The sequence below is a fragment of the Oncorhynchus keta genome, chromosome 36 (genome assembly GCF_023373465.1).
Source record: "Oncorhynchus keta strain PuntledgeMale-10-30-2019 chromosome 36, Oket_V2, whole genome shotgun sequence".
Classification (NCBI taxonomy): domain Eukaryota; kingdom Metazoa; phylum Chordata; class Actinopteri; order Salmoniformes; family Salmonidae; genus Oncorhynchus; species Oncorhynchus keta.
The window spans coordinates 1,659,407-1,676,811 of NC_068456.1; the positions used below are offsets into that span (position 1 = coordinate 1,659,407).

General features: G+C 43.2%; 1 protein-coding gene across 1 annotated transcript in view; it reads left to right on the forward strand.

Annotated features, from left to right (window-relative positions):
• The window catches only part of LOC118369378 (cadherin-23-like), a 625,272-nt gene that overhangs the window by 399,878 nt on the left and 207,989 nt on the right, over nucleotides 1–17,405 (forward strand). Inside the window, 2 exon segments of the mRNA XM_052498286.1 lie at nucleotides 11,600–11,664; nucleotides 11,822–12,059. Of these exon segments, the coding sequence (XP_052354246.1) occupies nucleotides 11,600–11,664; nucleotides 11,822–12,059 (303 nt within the window).

Consider the following 17,405-nt stretch of genomic DNA (forward strand, 5'->3'; position numbering starts at 1 on the left):
CCACGGGGGGTGCCAACCTGGACAGGAAGATCATGTCAGTGATTCAACCCACTCAAGTGGCGCACCCCTCCTAGGGACGGCATGGAAGAGCACCAGTAAGCCAGTGACTCAGCCCCTGTAATAGGGTTTGAGGCAGAGAATCCCAGGGGAGAGAGGGGAACCGGCCAGGCAGAGACAGCAAGGGAGGTTCATTGCTCCAGTGCCTTTCTGTTCACCTTCACACTCCTGGGCCAGACTACACTCAATCATGGGACCTACTGAAGAGATGTGTCTTCAATAAAGACTTAAAGTTCCAGACCGAGTCTGCGTCTCTCACATGGATAGGCAGACCATTCAATAAAAATGGAGCTCTGTAGGAGAAAGCCCTGCCTCCAGCTGTTTGCTAAGAAATTCTACTGACAATAAGGAGGCCTGCGTCTTGTGACTGTAGCGTATGTGTAGGTATGTACGGCAGGACCAAATTGGAAAGATAGGTAGAAGCAAGCCCATGTAATGCTTAGTAGGTTAGCAGTAAAACCCTATCCTTAACAGGAAGCCAGTGTAGACGGGCTAGCACTGGATTTATATCATCAAATTCTTTGGTTCTAGTCAATATTCTAGCAGCCGTGTTCAGCACTAACTGAAGTTTATTTAGTGTTTTATCGGGGTAGCCAGAAAGTAGAGCATTGCAATAGTCTAACATGGATACATTTTTCTGCATAATTTTTGGACAGAAGGTTGCTAATTTTGCAATGTTTCGTAGATGGAAAAAAGCTGTCCTTGAAACAGTCTTGATATGTTCGCCAAAAGAGAGATCAGGGTCCAGAGTAATGCTGAGGTCCTTCACAGTTTTACTTGAGATGACTGTACAACCATTAAGATGAATTGTCAGATTCAACAGAAGATATCTGTTTTTTGGGACCTAGAACTAGCATCTCTGTTTTGTTTAAAAGTAGAAGATTTTCCGCCATCCACTTCCTGATGTCTGAAACACAGGCTTCCAGGGAGGGCAATGTTGGGGCTTCACCATGTTTCATTGAAATGTACATCTGCGTGTCGTCCACATAGCAGTGAAATGTACCATTATGTTTCCAAATGACATCGCCAAGAGGTGAATATATAGTGCAAACAATAGTGGTCCTAAAACGGAGCCTTGAGGAACCCTGAAGTTTACAGTTGATTTGTCAGAGGACAAACCGACTACAGAGACATACTGACATCTTTCCGACAGATAAGATCTAAACCAGGCCTGAACTTGTCCATGTAGACAAATTTGGATTTCCAATCTCTCCAAAAGAATGTGGTGATCAATGGTATCAAAAGGAGCACTAAGGCCTAGGAGCACGAGGACAGATGCAGAGCCTCGGTCTGACGCCATTTAAAAGGTAATTTACCACTTTCACAAGTGCAGTCTCAGTGCTATGATGGGCTCTATAACCAAACTGAAGCATTTCGTATACATTGCTAGTCTTCAGGATGGCAGTGAGTTGTCGTGCAACAGATTCTTCTAACATCTTTGAGTGGAATGGGAGATTCGATATAGGCCGATAGTTTTTTAGATTTTCTTGGTGAAGGTTTGGCTTTTTCAAGAGAGGTTTTATTACTGCCACTACTACACACATGAAAGCCTCCAGGTCAAAATGACCCACAACACAATGTTTGTTTACCAAATATACGCAGACATTCCAAACAACCCTAAATGAGGAAAAGTCATTTAATTTACAGAGAAAAAGAGAGTGTTTGAGAAAACTCAAACATTGAAATGGGTCAAATTGACCCGCAACATAATACAAGGGTTAACAATAATAGTATGACATACGAAATAACCAACACCATCTCCTCAGACCCCCTACCACCATTTCAAACACCCCATTAAAAATGTTCAATTGTCCACTCATCCCATATGTACAATCCAAGATACTTACCTCTCTAGGCTAGATGGGACGCTACCGTCCCACCTGACCAACATCCAGTGAAAGTGCAGGGCCCCAAATTCATACTACAGAATTGTAAATATTTAACATTCTTGAAAATACACATGCAATATGTGAAAATCAAATCAGATTTCAAAAAGGCTTTACGGCGAAAGCATACCATGCGATTATCTGAAGGCCAGCACCCCATCAAACAAACACATGACAATCATATTTACACCCCTATTTCAATTCATGCCTTACCTTTGAAGATCTTCTTCTGTTGGCACTCCAAAATGTCCCATAAACATCACAAATGGTCCTTTTGTTCGATAATGTCCTTTTTTTAAACTCAGTTTAGCTGGCGCGCATCAGTCAATAATCCACTCAGTTCCCTTCATCAAAATGCATACAAAATTAATCCCAAACATTACTAATAAACTTTTCCAAACAAGTCAAACAACGTTTATAATCAATCCTTAGGTATCCTAATACGCAAATAAACAATCAAATTTAAGACGGAGAATCATCATTGTCTTTACCGGAGATAAACAACAAAGAACGCATTTTCCTCCACACTCCACTTAAGCCAAAATGGGAGCCACCTAGAAAAACTACAATTTCCGGGTAATTTTTCTAAAATCCAGCCTGAAGCTCTTTCTGACTGTTGACATCTAGTGGAAGCCCTAGGAACTGCAATTTTGGAGGACTTGGGCTTATAATTAAAGTTCAAGCCATTGAGAACAGTGGTAAGCTGAAACAAAAATGTTTGGGTTTCGTCTGCCATATCAGTTATGTTATACACACAGACATCATTGTTACAGTTTTAGAAACGTTATAGTGTTTTCTATCTAAATATACCAATTATATGCATATCCTAGCTTCTGGGCCTGAAAAACAGGCAGTTTACTTTGGGAAAGCTTTTCATCCATTTACATGGCTGTAGTTATGAACTGTATTACAGTGGGTCCACTCTGAGTATCCCCTCTTGAACTGTCCCCACCCCTTTCCTTTATCTACCAAGCCGTCATATCGGTTTCGTCCACTAGGGACTTACATTTGTATCATGTTAGTAACCAATGTATGACCTATTGTGTGTGTGTTTATGTAATTCTGTGGTTGATTAAGTTAGTTAGTAAATAAATAATTAAGCCAATGTGTATATCGCTGATTCATGATCTATGCATGCAGATATCCAATGATTTCCAAAATTCAGAATATGACTGATGAGGTAATAATACATGAATAAGTGACTGTAATCGGTAAGATATGAAAATATCTGAAGAGTTATATTAGGGAAATAGAAACTCTTTAAACATTTCCCCGTAGTGCCCCAACTTCCTAGTTAATTAAAGTGACATGATTAGTTTAATCTCGTAATTAAATTGCAGATAGAGAATTGGTTTGATAAATTAACAGTCTCCATCAATGCCTGATGCCCTTCCATTTTCCATGCATTTTAATGCAGTGTATAGCACCTTCAAAGACAATAGTTGCTCTAGCTCAACCTGAGCTTCTGCAGCCACCTGTGGGAGCCCATCAAGGAACTGCTGTGTCACTGTTTAATCCTCTTTGTACTCACACTTGTAGAGCTCAGCATAGAACTCTACTGCCCTCTTTCTACTTTCAGTAGGGCTAGTGAGCTCTTGTCCAACAGCTGATTTGAGGCAATGAATAATTATTCTTTGTCCATTCCTTTTCTCTAAACCACATTTTCTTTGGAGGAGGCATCAGAGATTCCCTGAAACTTACTTCACACCAATGCCCCCTGTGCTCTGGTACCCAGCAGGTCCAGTTTTTTTTTCTTGAGGGGCTGAGTATGGCCTCAATCTCCTGTGGTCTCAACCAACGTCAGGAGTTACACTATTTCAGACTTTAACTCTTTCATTGATCTGGTGTTGTCTCTGGTGACATTCATTGTGTACTGATTGCAGAATTGTTGAATCTGGATTTTCCCTATATCCCACCACTGTTGAAGCGATACAAAACGGGCCTTTTGAGACCCCCACTTCTTCCAGAAAAAACTAAAACATGTCCTGAAGTGAACATCACTCAATAAAGTTATATTAAAATGGCAGTATGGGCTTTCGGGTTTTACAGCATTAGTGAACTCCACCTCTGTTTTTAAAGAATGATCAGAAAATCCCACTGGGGTTATCACACTTAATTTACAGACCTGAGACTGATGCTCAAAACAGTAAAACCTGGCCAGAGAGATGTTGTTTTCTCTCACATGGGACCATGTGTACTGTCTCGTGCCTCCATGTTAGCTCCGCCAAATATAACACAGTTCATGTGTTACAATGAGGTGTTTAAAAAAAAGTATTTGAGGCTATATGAGGTTCTTTGTGGTTTCAATCTAAATCACTGACTGTGCAGTTAAAATTCCCAGCAAGAAATAAATCATCCTCTGTGTTACATTTCTCAATGGTATTTGATAATGTCTCTAAAAAACATACCCTCTCAACTGCCACCACTGGGGCATATACATTTATTAAACACACAGTTATGTTTTCATACCTCGAACTAACTTTTAATAACTTCCCCTCAACTACCTGTTCAACCTCGTATGACAAAGGCAAAAACCCTTTTGAGAACAGGATATCCACATCACCCACCTTTTGAGCTTTTATGACTACACAACACTGCCCCCCCCTGCCCACAAACACAAACTCCTGTTGCCACATAACTTAATTGTCAATATTACTATGAGTTTCTTGGTCAAGACTTTTGCCACTTCCCTTTCCCTTCATTAATTCATACACAACAGCACTTTTTTAAAGAAATCTTAAAACTGCTCTGGCTGGAAAAAAAATACAGAGGAAGAGACAGAAAAAAACACATCTTTACAGAGTTAAGGCTGAACTCTTTAATTTCCTTTAGAATTGAAATCACTTGTCACTCTCGTGACAACTTTCTTGAGTCTAGCGATTTAAGGGCTTGTCAAACCTCTCAGAACCTTTGCTGATTCAACAAACAAATCACTTTCAGGAAAAACATTGTTACATTATAATCCTGCATATATTTCTTCCCTTTTGTCAATTTCAGAAATGTACGTACCTTCTCAATCCCATACCTCCCTTCCACCCCATTTCTCTCGCTATTTTGTTGTGATGTGTCAGATGACTCACTCTCGCTCTCCACCTCAGAGGAAAACTCTACAACCGGTTAATCCTCAACTGATTCATCAATCTCTACCTTTCACTTAGAATTAGAACCTTCATCACCCTTAAGTTCTTCCTCTTAATCCTCGGTACTTTGAAAACAGCTGCTTCATTTTCCATTGTTTCAATCTCCTCTTGAACTCCAATTTAATTTTCCAGCACCAACTCAGTGACCCCAGTTGCAGTCTCACTGGCTGTTTCCCCTCCCTCTTTTCTCTGATCCACCACAATTGCCCCTATCTCCACACTGCTCTCCTTTCCTACTTTTTCAACCACTGCTGCCCACCTTCTCCCTTCCCCTGAACCCTTAGTATGTTCATCCCTTTGTGGTGGTGCATTTCCTGCACCAGCCCTAGCGCTGCTATCAGGCTCTGAGCGCTCGTTCTCGGGACAATAGCGAGCGTACCAAATGCCACTTTCTCCTGCAGCCAAAGCATTTAATTGATTCAGTAGAAGTGTGGAACACATAATCAAATCTGTCAAACTTCAAACCTGACACTAAATTCAGTTAGTCAGTATCCTTCTTAATTTTCATGTGCACTTGTCTCCTATGAGACATGACATGTTTCAACAAAGGAGATTTTCATCCCAAAATAGCCTTTTTATTGTAGATACAAGTTGACCATGATTCGAACTCTCGCTCCAACATTTCATCTCCAACAAATGGTCGCACGTTAGAAAGTACAACTTTCTTTGTCAGATTCATAAGAGGAAATACTGATGTCTGTGTATCCCGCAATACAACACCACTCTCAACTATTGTATTCACCTTTACAGTATAATCTAAGAATATCACTACAGGGGTATTCATCCTTCAGGCTGATTTATGCTGTCATACCCAATGATAGCTCCAAATGCTAAGCTAAAATCTTCCACCGAACACCCTGCCACAGCAGGAATCTATACTCCATGCACCCGACTAAGTTTTTCAAACCCCAACCCTCCGCAAGTGGCCATTGCAACCAGCCCTACAGCCCTTGTGCCCTCGAGAGAAAAAAAATGCAACTATCACACCACCCCTATAAGTGCTTAGTGACAGTGAGACAAATAAAACCTTAGAACTAAACTGATCAATATATATATACAGTTGAAGTCGGACGTTTACATACACTTAGGTTGGAGTCATTAAAACTCATTTTTCAACCTCACTCCACACATTTCACTCCACACATTTCTTGTTAACAAACTATAGTTTTTGGCAAGTCGGTTAGGACATCGACTTTGTGCATGACACAAGTAATTATTCCAGAAATTGTTCAAATGCAGATTATTTCACGTAGAATACTTGTGAGGTCAAAGCCACAGGTCTAAATTGAATGAGCTCACTACAACAGGGACAGTGCCTCGGCGGCCATGACAGTAGTTTGATGGGAAAACGTTTGGCAGCAATCACAGCTGTGAATCATTTCATATCTGGCATCTGAGAACCTGTTCAGTGGTTATTTCAAGGCCCAGTGCAGTCAAAATTATGTTTTTCCCGTGTTTTATATCTTATTGTACAACAGCTGATGAAACTAGCACTGTGTAAAGTGTGATTTAAAAAAAATCTGTTTTATTTCTTGATAGTTGCTCCTTGAAAGTACAATATGCACAAGACCTTCTAATCAGCAGGTTTGCATGGGCGGGTTTAAATAAGGTTAATTGGTTAATAGACAAATAAAAATGAGAGTTCCAAACCTCTATGCTAGTTTTTAGTTTTCCCCTACCAACTCAGACCACTCCCAGACAGTCGTAGCAAGATTCTTGCTTGAGAAATAGTTTTTTACTAAAAGCTGCTTTTACCCATTGTTATGAAAATCTTTTACAGTGAGATACTTAATAGATACTTAAAATGCAAGATGACGCTGACAGAATTTGTCGCCTCGCTTCGAGTTCTTAGGAGACTATGCAGTATTTAGTTTTTTTAATGTGTTTCTTGTTACATTTTTATCCCAGGAAATCTTAAGTCTTATTACTTACAGCCAGGAAGAACTATTGGATATAAGAGCAACTTCAAATTACTAACATTACGACCAGAAAAATGACTTTCCAGAACTGGATCCTCTGTTCGGACCACAACCCAGGACAATGGATCTAATCCCAGTAGCCGACCCAAAACAATGGCGCCGCAGAAGGGGCAGACAGAGTGGCCTCCTGGTCAGGCTCCGTAGTCGTGCACATCGCCCACCGCTCCCAAGTATACGACCAGAGAGACATCAGATATTGTAACATTCTCTGTTTCACGGAAACATGGCTCCATTTATAAAACACAATTGTGTTTGATGATCTTTGGATGTTTGCACTCCCGAGACTCCCAGTTACACAATAAATGTTCCTTTTGTTCCATAAAGATTATTTTTATTTCCAAAATACCCCCATTTGTTTGGCACGTTATGTTCAGCAATCCACAGGCTCGAGCGGTCACGACATCGCAGACAAAAATTCCAAATAGTATCCGTAATGTCCACAGAAACATGTTGAACGTTTTTTATAATCAATCCTCAGGTTGTTTTTCAAATATATAATCGATAATATATCAACCGGGACTGGAGCTTTTTCAATAGGAGAGGGAGAGGCAATGGCTGCCCCACTCTGTTGCGCAAGTTAAACTCTGCGAACACCCAGCTATCCACTGACGCAATGTTATCTTTCTCGCTCATTTTTCAAAATAAAAGCCTGAAACTATGTCTAAAGACTGTTGTAACCTTGAGGAAGCCATAGGAAAGGGAATCTGGTTGATATCCCTTTAAATAGAGGCAAGGCATCCAATGGAACAGAGAGCTTTCAGGAAAAACAGCACTTCCTTGTTGGATTTTCCTCAGGTTTTCGCCTGCAATATCAGTTCTGTTATACTCACAGACAATTTTTTGACAGTTTTGGAAACTTTAGAGTGTTTTCTATCATAATCTGACAATTATGTGCATATTCTACTTTCTGGGCCTGAGAAATAGGCAGTTGGGTATGTTTTTTTTGTTGCCAAAAATGAAAATCCTGCCCCCTACACTCAAGAAGTTAGGCTACCCATATTGATTACACTACGCACAGGGGTAATACACTCGAGCACTGCTACTCTAACTTCCACGATGCATGCAAAGCCCTCCTCCACCCTCCTTTTGGCAAGTCCAACCACGAAGCCATCTTGCTCCTACCGTTATATAGGCAGAAACTCAAATGGGATGTACCAGTGACGAGAACCATTCAACGCTGTTCTGACCAACCGGAAGCTACGCTTTACGATTGTTTCGATCACGCGGACTGGAAAATGTTCTGATTAGCCTCAGAGAACAACATCGACCCTATATGCTGACTCTGTGAGGGAGTTTATAAAAAAGTGCGTTGGACATGTTCTACCCACTGTGACTATTAAAACCTACCCTAACCAGAAACCGTGGATGGATGGTGGCATTGAAACTGAATGCGCAAACCACCACATTTAACTATGAAAAGAGGTCTAGGACTATGCCTGAATATAAACAGTGTAGTTATTCCCTCAGCAAGGCAATCAAACAAGCAGAATGCCGGAACAGCGACAAGGTGGAGTCGCAATTCAACAGCTCAGACAGAAGACATATGTGGCAGGGTCTACAGGAAATCATGAACCACAGAAAGAAAACCAGCCACATCACGGGCACCGACGTCACGCTTCTAGACAAACTTAAACACCTTCATTTCCCACTTTGAGAATACAGTGCCATCATCGTGGCCCGCTAACAAGGACTGAGCCCCCCTTCTCCATGGCCGCAGTGAGTACATTTAAACATGTTAACAACCGCAAGGCTGCTGGCCCAAACCGCGTCTTTAGAGCATACGTAGACCAGTTTACGGACATATTCAATTGCTCCCTATCCCAGTCTGTTGTCCCCACATGCTTCAAGATTATTATATGACATTTTTTATTGAACCTTTATTTGACTAGGTAAGTCAGTTAAGAACAAATTCTTATTTACAATGACAGCCTACCGGGGAACAGTGGGTTAACTGCTGTTCAGCGGCAGAACGGCACATTTTTACCTTGTCAGCTTGAGGATTCAATCCAGCAACCTTTCGGTTAGTGACCCAACGCTCTAACCTCTAGGCTACCTTCCGCCCCTGGCTGCCATTGTTCCTGTACCCAAGAAGGCAAATATAACTGAACTAAATGACTACCGCCCGGTAGCACTCACTTCTGTCCTCATGAAGTACTTTGAGAGACTAGTCAAGGATCATATCACCTCCACCATACCGGCCACACTAGATCCACATCAGTTTGCATACCGCCCCAACAGGTCCGCAGACAACGCAATCGCCATTTTACTGCACTCTGCCATATCCCATCTGGACAAAAGGAATGTAAGAATGCTGTTCATTGACTACAGCTCACCCCCATAGCACACCATAGTAGGCTCCAAGCTCATCATCAAGCTGGAGGACCTGTGCAATTAGGTCCTGGGCCGTCCCCAGGTGGTGAAGGTAAGAAACAACATTTCACCTTCGCTGATCCTCAACCCTGGGGCCCCACAAGTGTGCGTGCTCAGCCCCCTCCTGTACTCCCTGTTCACCCACGACGGCGTGGCCACGTATGCCTTCAACTCAATCATCAAGTTTGCAGATGACACAACAGTAGTGGGCTTGATTACCAACAACGATGAGACAGCCTACAGGGAGGAGGTGAGGGCACACAGAGTGTGGTGTCAGGAAAACAACCTCTCAGTCAACAAATTAAAGGAGATCATCGTGGACTTCAGAAAACAGCAGAGGGAGCACCCACTATCCACATCGAAGGGACAGTGGAGAAGGTTGAAAGTTATATTTTCCTCTGCATACACATCACAGACAAACTGAAATGGTCCACCCAGACAGACAGTGTGGTGAAGAAGGTGCAACAGAGTCTCTTCAACCTCAGGAGGATGAAGAAATTGGCTTCTAACCCAAAACTCTGACAAACTTATACAGATGCACAATCGAGAGCATGCTGTCAGGCTGTATCACAGTCTGGTACGGCAACTGCACCGCCCTCAACCGCAAGGCTCTCCAGAGGGTCGTGCGGTCTGCAGAATACATCACCGGGGGCAAACTACCTGCCCCCCATGACACCTACAGCACCCGATGTGACAGGAAGGCCAAAAAAATATTCAAGGACAACCACCACCCGAGCCACTGCATGTTCACACCGTTACCATCCAGAAGGCAAGTTCAGTACAGGTGCATCAATGCTGGGACCGAGAGACTAAAACACAGCTTCTACCTCAAAGCCATCAGACTGCTAAACAGCAATCACTAACTCAGAGAGGCTGCTGCCTACATTGAGACCCAATCACTGGCCACTTTAAAAAATGGATCACTAGTTACTTTCAACCATGGCACTTTAAGTAATGCCACTTTAATAATGTGTACATATTACATATCTTACATTACTCATTTCACATGTATTTTATACCATCTTTTGCACCTTGGCTATGCCGCTCGGCCATCGCTCATCCACATACTTATATGTACATATTTTCATTCACCCCTTTAGATCTGTGTGTATTAGGTAGTTGTTGGGGAACTGTTAGAGTACTTGTTAGATATTACTGCACTGTTGGAACTAAAAGTACAAGCATTTCGCTATACTCGCATTAACATCTGCTAACCATGTGTATGTGACCAATAACATTTGATTTGATTTGTTACACAAAACTGCATTGGGCCTTAAATATATACCCATTGAATCTTGAAGAATATAACTTATTAATGTCTCATGAGCTAAGCACACGTTTCTTACTCTATTGACAAAAAATATGATTTTATAAATCCATTGTTTACATGTAAAGAAACAGTGTATAGCTTCCAAATTTGTTTAAAACTATCATGTGGATGTCATGGACTGCATCTAGAGCGCTGTCTATGAATTGGATAGAGGTTACATTTCTTAGCCCCATCCCTCAGCCACAGTGCATTCGGAAGGTTTTCAGACCCCTTGAATTTATTACATTACAGCCCTATTCTAAAACGTATTAAATCGTTTTTCCCCTCATCAATCTACACACAATACCCCATAATTTCAAGGCAAAACAGGTTTTTAGACATTTTTGCAAAAACTGAAATATCACATTTAAATAAATATTCAAACCCTTAATCAGTACTTTGTTGAAGCACCTTTGGCAGCGTTTACAGCCTCGAGACTAGCTTTAAAGAATACAGATATCAGGGAAGGATGACCAGGGAAGGATGACCAAACTAAACCATGCTGTTTTTATTCTGATGTTTTATCTATTTTATTGCATTCACAGCTGCTTCACCAGAATGTGATTTGTACTTTATTTATTGTTCTTCAACTTGTTTTAAGGGAATACAATACCACAGTCTAATGGCACCCCATTCCATTTATAGCGCTCCACTATGCCATATTGGGCTCTGGCCAAAAGTAGTGCACTATATAGGGTATAGGGTGCCATTTTGGATTCAGCCTAGGATTTTTAAATGGTGTACTGTACAGTGTCACTGTCACCCAAAGACTGCTGGTACCTTGCCCCTTTCCTCTCGCTACAATCTACATACACACATACAAACATTAAATAATTACATTTTCACCCCTCTCCTCAGGCCATAGACGGTGACTTTGGCATATTTGGGGCCGTGCGGTACTACTTCAGTGACGAGCCTGACCAGTAAGACACACCTAAATACACTGACTAAGACACCATATAAATTAACTGTCCCACCTTTTCTCAATCAATATGCATGATTAAAAAGTATTCTAATGAAATAGTCTCATCTGTTGAATTCTGGAGTTTCTTATTGTCCTGTCACATGCCCCTCACCCAGGTTTTTGTTGGACGCTGAGACGGGATGGGTGAGTCTGAGGGGAAATCTGGACTACGAGCTGATGCGTCGGTTCACCCTGACCGTGCTGGCCCGGGATGGGGGTGGAGAAGAGACCACGGGCAGGCTGAGGGTCAACGTGCTGGATGTCAACGACAACACACCACTCTTTCAGAAGGAGGTCTACATGGGTTCGCTGAGAGAGAATGAACAGACCACACAGCAGGTGGCCCGAGTCAGGGTAAGTTAGAACACACACACATACAAACACACACACACACACACACACATAGACAGACAGACAGACTGACAAAAATACGCACACACACCAGGGCAGAAAAGCGTTGCTTGTGTGTGGACTAATTTAAGTCCTTAGTGATTTGGACACCGAGGAACTAGAAGCTGTCGACCCACTCCAATGCAGCCCCGTCGATGTGGATGAGGGCATGCTCACCCCCCCATTTCCTGTAGTCCACGATCATCTTGTTGGTCTTACTGACGGTGAGGGAGAGGTTGTTGTCCTGGCACCACACTTCAAGGTCACTGATCTCCTCCCTTTAGGCTGTCTCATCATCGCCAGTGATCAGGCCTCCCACTGTTGTGTCGTCAGCAAACTTGATGATGGTGTTGGCGTCATGCCTGGCCATGTAGTCATTGGTGAACAGGGAGTACAGGAAGGGACTAAGCACACACCCCTGTGGGGCCCCTGTGTTGAGAGTCAGTGTGGCGGAGGTGATGTTGCCTACCCTCACCACCTGGGGTCGGCCTATCAGGAGGTCCAGGATCCAGTTGCAGAGGGAGGTTTTCAGTCCCAGGGTCCCAGGCTTGGTGACAACCTTGGAGGGGACTATGGTGTTGAAAGCTGAGCTGTAGATAATAAACATCATTCTCACGTAGGTATGCTTCTTATCTAGGTGGGTGAGGGCAGTGTAGAGCGCAATTGAGATTACGTTGTCTATGGATCTGTTGGGGCGGTATGCAAATTGAATGGGTCCAGGGTGTCTGGGATGGAGTTGATGTGTGCCATAACCAGCATTTCAAAGCACTTCATGATGGGACGAGGTTTAGGTTGTGATACCAAAGGATACCTCTTGAGCTCCATATCAAGTTGACTTTGGCTTTGATGTCAATTATTTCTTAATCTTTCACCCATGCTGATTGCCCTCTTCAATTGTACTTACAGTTTAAGTTGTCTGTGTCTGTGTGCATGTGTGTTTGTCTTTGTGTTTGTATTGGTGTGTGTGTGTGCGTGCATGGGTGGCTGCCTGCATGTGTGCATGTGTACACATCAAATCCAATTGTATTAGTCACATACGCCGAATACAACAGGTGTGGACCTTACAGTGAAATGCTTTCTTATGAGCCCCCAACCAACAACGCAATTTCAAAAAATAAGGCCAAGAATAAGAGATAAAAGTAACAAGTAATGAAAGAGCAGCAGTAAAACAACAATAGTGCGACTATATACAGGGGGGTACAGAGGCAATGTACGGGGGCACCGGTTAGTTGAGGTAGTATGTACATGTAGGTAGTGTTATTGAAGTGACTATGCATAGATGACCACATCAGAGGGGAGCAGCGGTGTAAAGAGGGGGAGGGGGGAGCAATCCAAATACTCTGGGTAGCCATTTGATTAGATGTTCAGGAGTCTTATGGTTTATGGGTAGAAGCTGTTTAGAAGACTCTTCGACCTAGACTTATACCGCTTGCCGTGCGGTAAGAGAGAGAACAGTCTATGACCAGGGTGGCTGGAGTCTTTGACAATTTTTAGGGCCATCCTTTGACACTGCCTGGTATAGAGGTCCTGGAAGCTTGGCCCCAGTATTACACTGGGCCGTTCGCACTACCCTCTGTAGTGCCTTGCGGTCGGAGGCTGAGCAGTTGCCATACCAGGCAGTGATGCAACCAGTCATGCTCTCGATGGTGCAGCTGCAGAACATTTTTGAGGATCTGAGGACCCGTGCCAAATCTTTTCAGTCTCCTGAGGGGAAATAGGTTTCGTCGTGCCCTCTTCACGACAATCTTGGCATGCTTGGACTATGTTCGTTTGTTGGTGATGTGGACACCAAGGAACTTGAAGCTCTCAACCTGCTCCACTGCAGCCCCTTCGATGAGAATGGGGCTATGCTCGGTCCTCTTTTTCATGTCATCCACAATCATCTCCTTTGTCTTGATCACGTTGAGGGATAGGCTGTTGTCCTGGCACCACACGGCCATGTCTCTGACATCCTCCCTAAAGACTGTATTTTCATTGTCGGTGATCAGGCCTACCACTGTGTTGTCGGCAAATTCAACGAAGGTGTTGGAGTCCGTTCAGTCATGAGTGAAAAGGGAGTAAAGGAGGGGACTGAGCACGCACGCCTGAGGGGCGGATGTGTTGTTACCTACCCTTACCACCTGGGGGCGACCTGTCAGGAAGCCCAGGAACCAGTTGCAGTGCGATGTGTTTAGTCCCTTAGCTTAGTGATGAATTTTGAGGGCATTATTGTGTTGACTACTGAGCTGTAGTCAATGAATAGCATTCTCACATAGGTGTCCCTTTTGTCCAGGTGGGAAAGGGCAGTGTGGAGTGCAATAGAGATGCATCATCTGTGGATCTGTTGGGGCGGTGTGCAATTTGGATTGGGTCTAGGGTTTCTGGGATAATGGTGTTGATGTGAGCCATGGCCAGCCTTTCAAAGCACTTCATGGCTACAGACGTGAGTGCTATGGGTCATTAGTCATTTAGGCCAGTTACCTTAGTGTTCTTGGGCACAGGAATTATGGTGGTCTGCTTAAAACATGTTGGTATAACATACTCAGACAGGGAGAGGTTGAAAATGTCAGTGAAGACACTTGCCAGTTGTTCAGCGCATGCTCGCAGTACACGTCTGGTAATCCGTCTGGCACTGCGGCCTTGTGAATGTTGACCTGTTTAACTTCTTGGTGACAGGGGGCAGTATTTTCACGTCCAGAGGAAATGCATGCCCAAATCCAACTGCCTACTCATCCCCAGAAGATAATATATTATCAGTAGATTTGAATAGAAAACACTCTGAAGTTTCTAAAATTGTTTGAATTGTGTCTGTGAGTATAAGATAACTTATTTAGCAGGCGAAACCCCGAGGACACAGCATTCAGATTTTTTTTTTGAGGTCACTCTCTGACGAGCGTCAGATCTGGTGTAGTATCATTCCATCTTAGTCCTGTATTGACGCTTTGCCTGTTTGATGGTTCATCAGAGGGCATAGCGGGATTTCATCTGCTTCATCTGACCACTTTTTTATTGATCTAGTCACTGGTGCTTCCTGCTGTCATTTTTGCTTGTAAGCAGGAATCAGGAGGATAGAACTATAGTCAGATTTGCCAAATGGAAGGTGAGGGAGAGATTGTATGCATCTGTGTGTGGAGTATAGGTGGTCCAGAGAAATTTGGTAAAACGGATTTAAGTTTCCCTGCTTTAAATTCCCCAGCTACTAGGACCCCCGCCTCTGGGTGACCATTTTCTTGTTTGCTTATGGTGGAATACAGCTAATTAAATGCTGTCATAGTGCCAGCCTCTGACTGTGGTGGTATGTGAACAGCTATGAAAAATACAGATGAAAACTCACTAGGTAGATAGTGTGGTCTACAGCTTATCATGAGATACTCTACCTCAGGCGAGCAATAGCTGTGCATGCATATGTACTTTCTCACACACACACACACACACGTGTGTCACTGTGTGTGTTACACACCTCTCTCTGCATCACCCTCTCTGCTATCCACTCTGTCTTCCTGTTAGACCTCCTATACCTCCATCTCTCTACAGCCCCCTATTACTCAGGTTTCCAGTTAGGTCAGAGGTCAGGGGGTGTAATAGTAACTGATGGCTCTGCGTTTCCTCTTAACCCCCCTGGAGAGAAAGCTTGCTTCCCAAATGGCACCCTATCCCCTATATAGTGCACTCCTTTTGACAAGTGTCAAATGGAGTACACTAAATAGGGAATATGGTGCCATTACAAAGCCAATTATTGGCCATTTGATCCTGACTTGGCTCTATACTGCTCGGCATGTCACAGGGTCTCCTGCCATGCTTTATTTGCCGTGTGTGTGCGTGCTTGCGTGTTTCCATGTGTGTGGGTGTGTGTGGGTGTGTGTGTGTGTGTGTGTGTGTGTGAGCGGGAACTGAACGCTCGACTTGCTGTGTTTGATTAGACAAAGCTAACCTTAAACACACTGGTTATTAATAGGATGCCTAAGAGACAAAGGGAAACCAGCAAGCATAAAGTGTGTCAGCAATTCTGGTTTTGCCAAGGACCAGACTCACAAGCCTCTGAAAACACTGAAGCCAAAAGAAGAAGGGAAGGAGGGAGGGAGAGAAGGAGGGAGGAAATATGAGAGAGAGAGAGGGGGGTACTGTGCAGTCAAAAGAGGAAGGTAAAGTGGAGCGAAAGAGTAAGAGTATCAAGATTTACTGTCATGTGCACAAGTATAGCGAGGGGGTCTGCGCAGTACCTTCCACGAAAAGTTTTGCTTGACAAAAAGACATAAGTGGAGATTATATACTGGGCAAAAGAGAGGTTGAAAATGACCGTGAATATGCCTGCCAGCTGTTCTGCACATGCTATGAGAACGCACCCTGGAAAAAGAGACAGAGAGCGAGAGAAGAAGGGGTAGTGTGAAGCCAAAAGAGAAAGGAACAGAGGGAGAGAAATTATGGGGAAGGGGGAACTGTCTTTCCCTGTCTCTTGCTCTCTACAACAGTGCTTTGTCTTTGCCTCCCACATCTCATGCCTTCCAGTCTCTTTTTCCACGCTTCTGCCTCTCCTTTCCTCTACCTTTCTTCTTTTACCCATCTTCTTCCCTCTTTCCCTTCTCTTTGTTTATCTTTTTCTCTTCTCAGTTGGTTGGAGAGTGAATGCCTTATCATAAAGTATTGGAAGAGAGATAGAGTGAGAGATAGAAAGAGAGAGCGAGAGAGGAGAGCGAAGGTGATCATGTTAGAGAAAGAGATTGAATTAAAAATGGAATTAAATTGAGAGAGTCAAGAGTAGCACTTCCCAGTGAGAGAAGTTACCAATAAAATCTCTACATAATCATACAATTTTTGCATATGTTCCCACGTCAGCATTTGTCAACATGTCCAACCCATATTGATTCCCTAGGAAGCTCCAATGACTCTCACTGCCTCATGATTAATGCTTTATCAGATGTATGTCAGATGTAGTTCTGTTATTGTTGTGTCGATTAACCTAGAATTGGACACACACACACACACACACACACACACACACACACACACACACACACACACACACACACACACACACACACACACACACACACACACACACACACACACACACACACACACACACACACACACACACACACACATACACACACAGACATTTCTGTCTGTTCCCTGTTTGCTGTGTTCACCCAATATTAACACTGGGCTTTGGTTCTAATCTGTCCAATAACACACTGACTGACTCATAGCCTGATGTCTTATCCACAGGTTCCAACACTGTAACACTGTACTGTAGCATCTGGGCATCCATACTCATACTCACTGTCTGTCTCATTAATGTGAAATCACATTATCAAATCAAATCAAATGTAT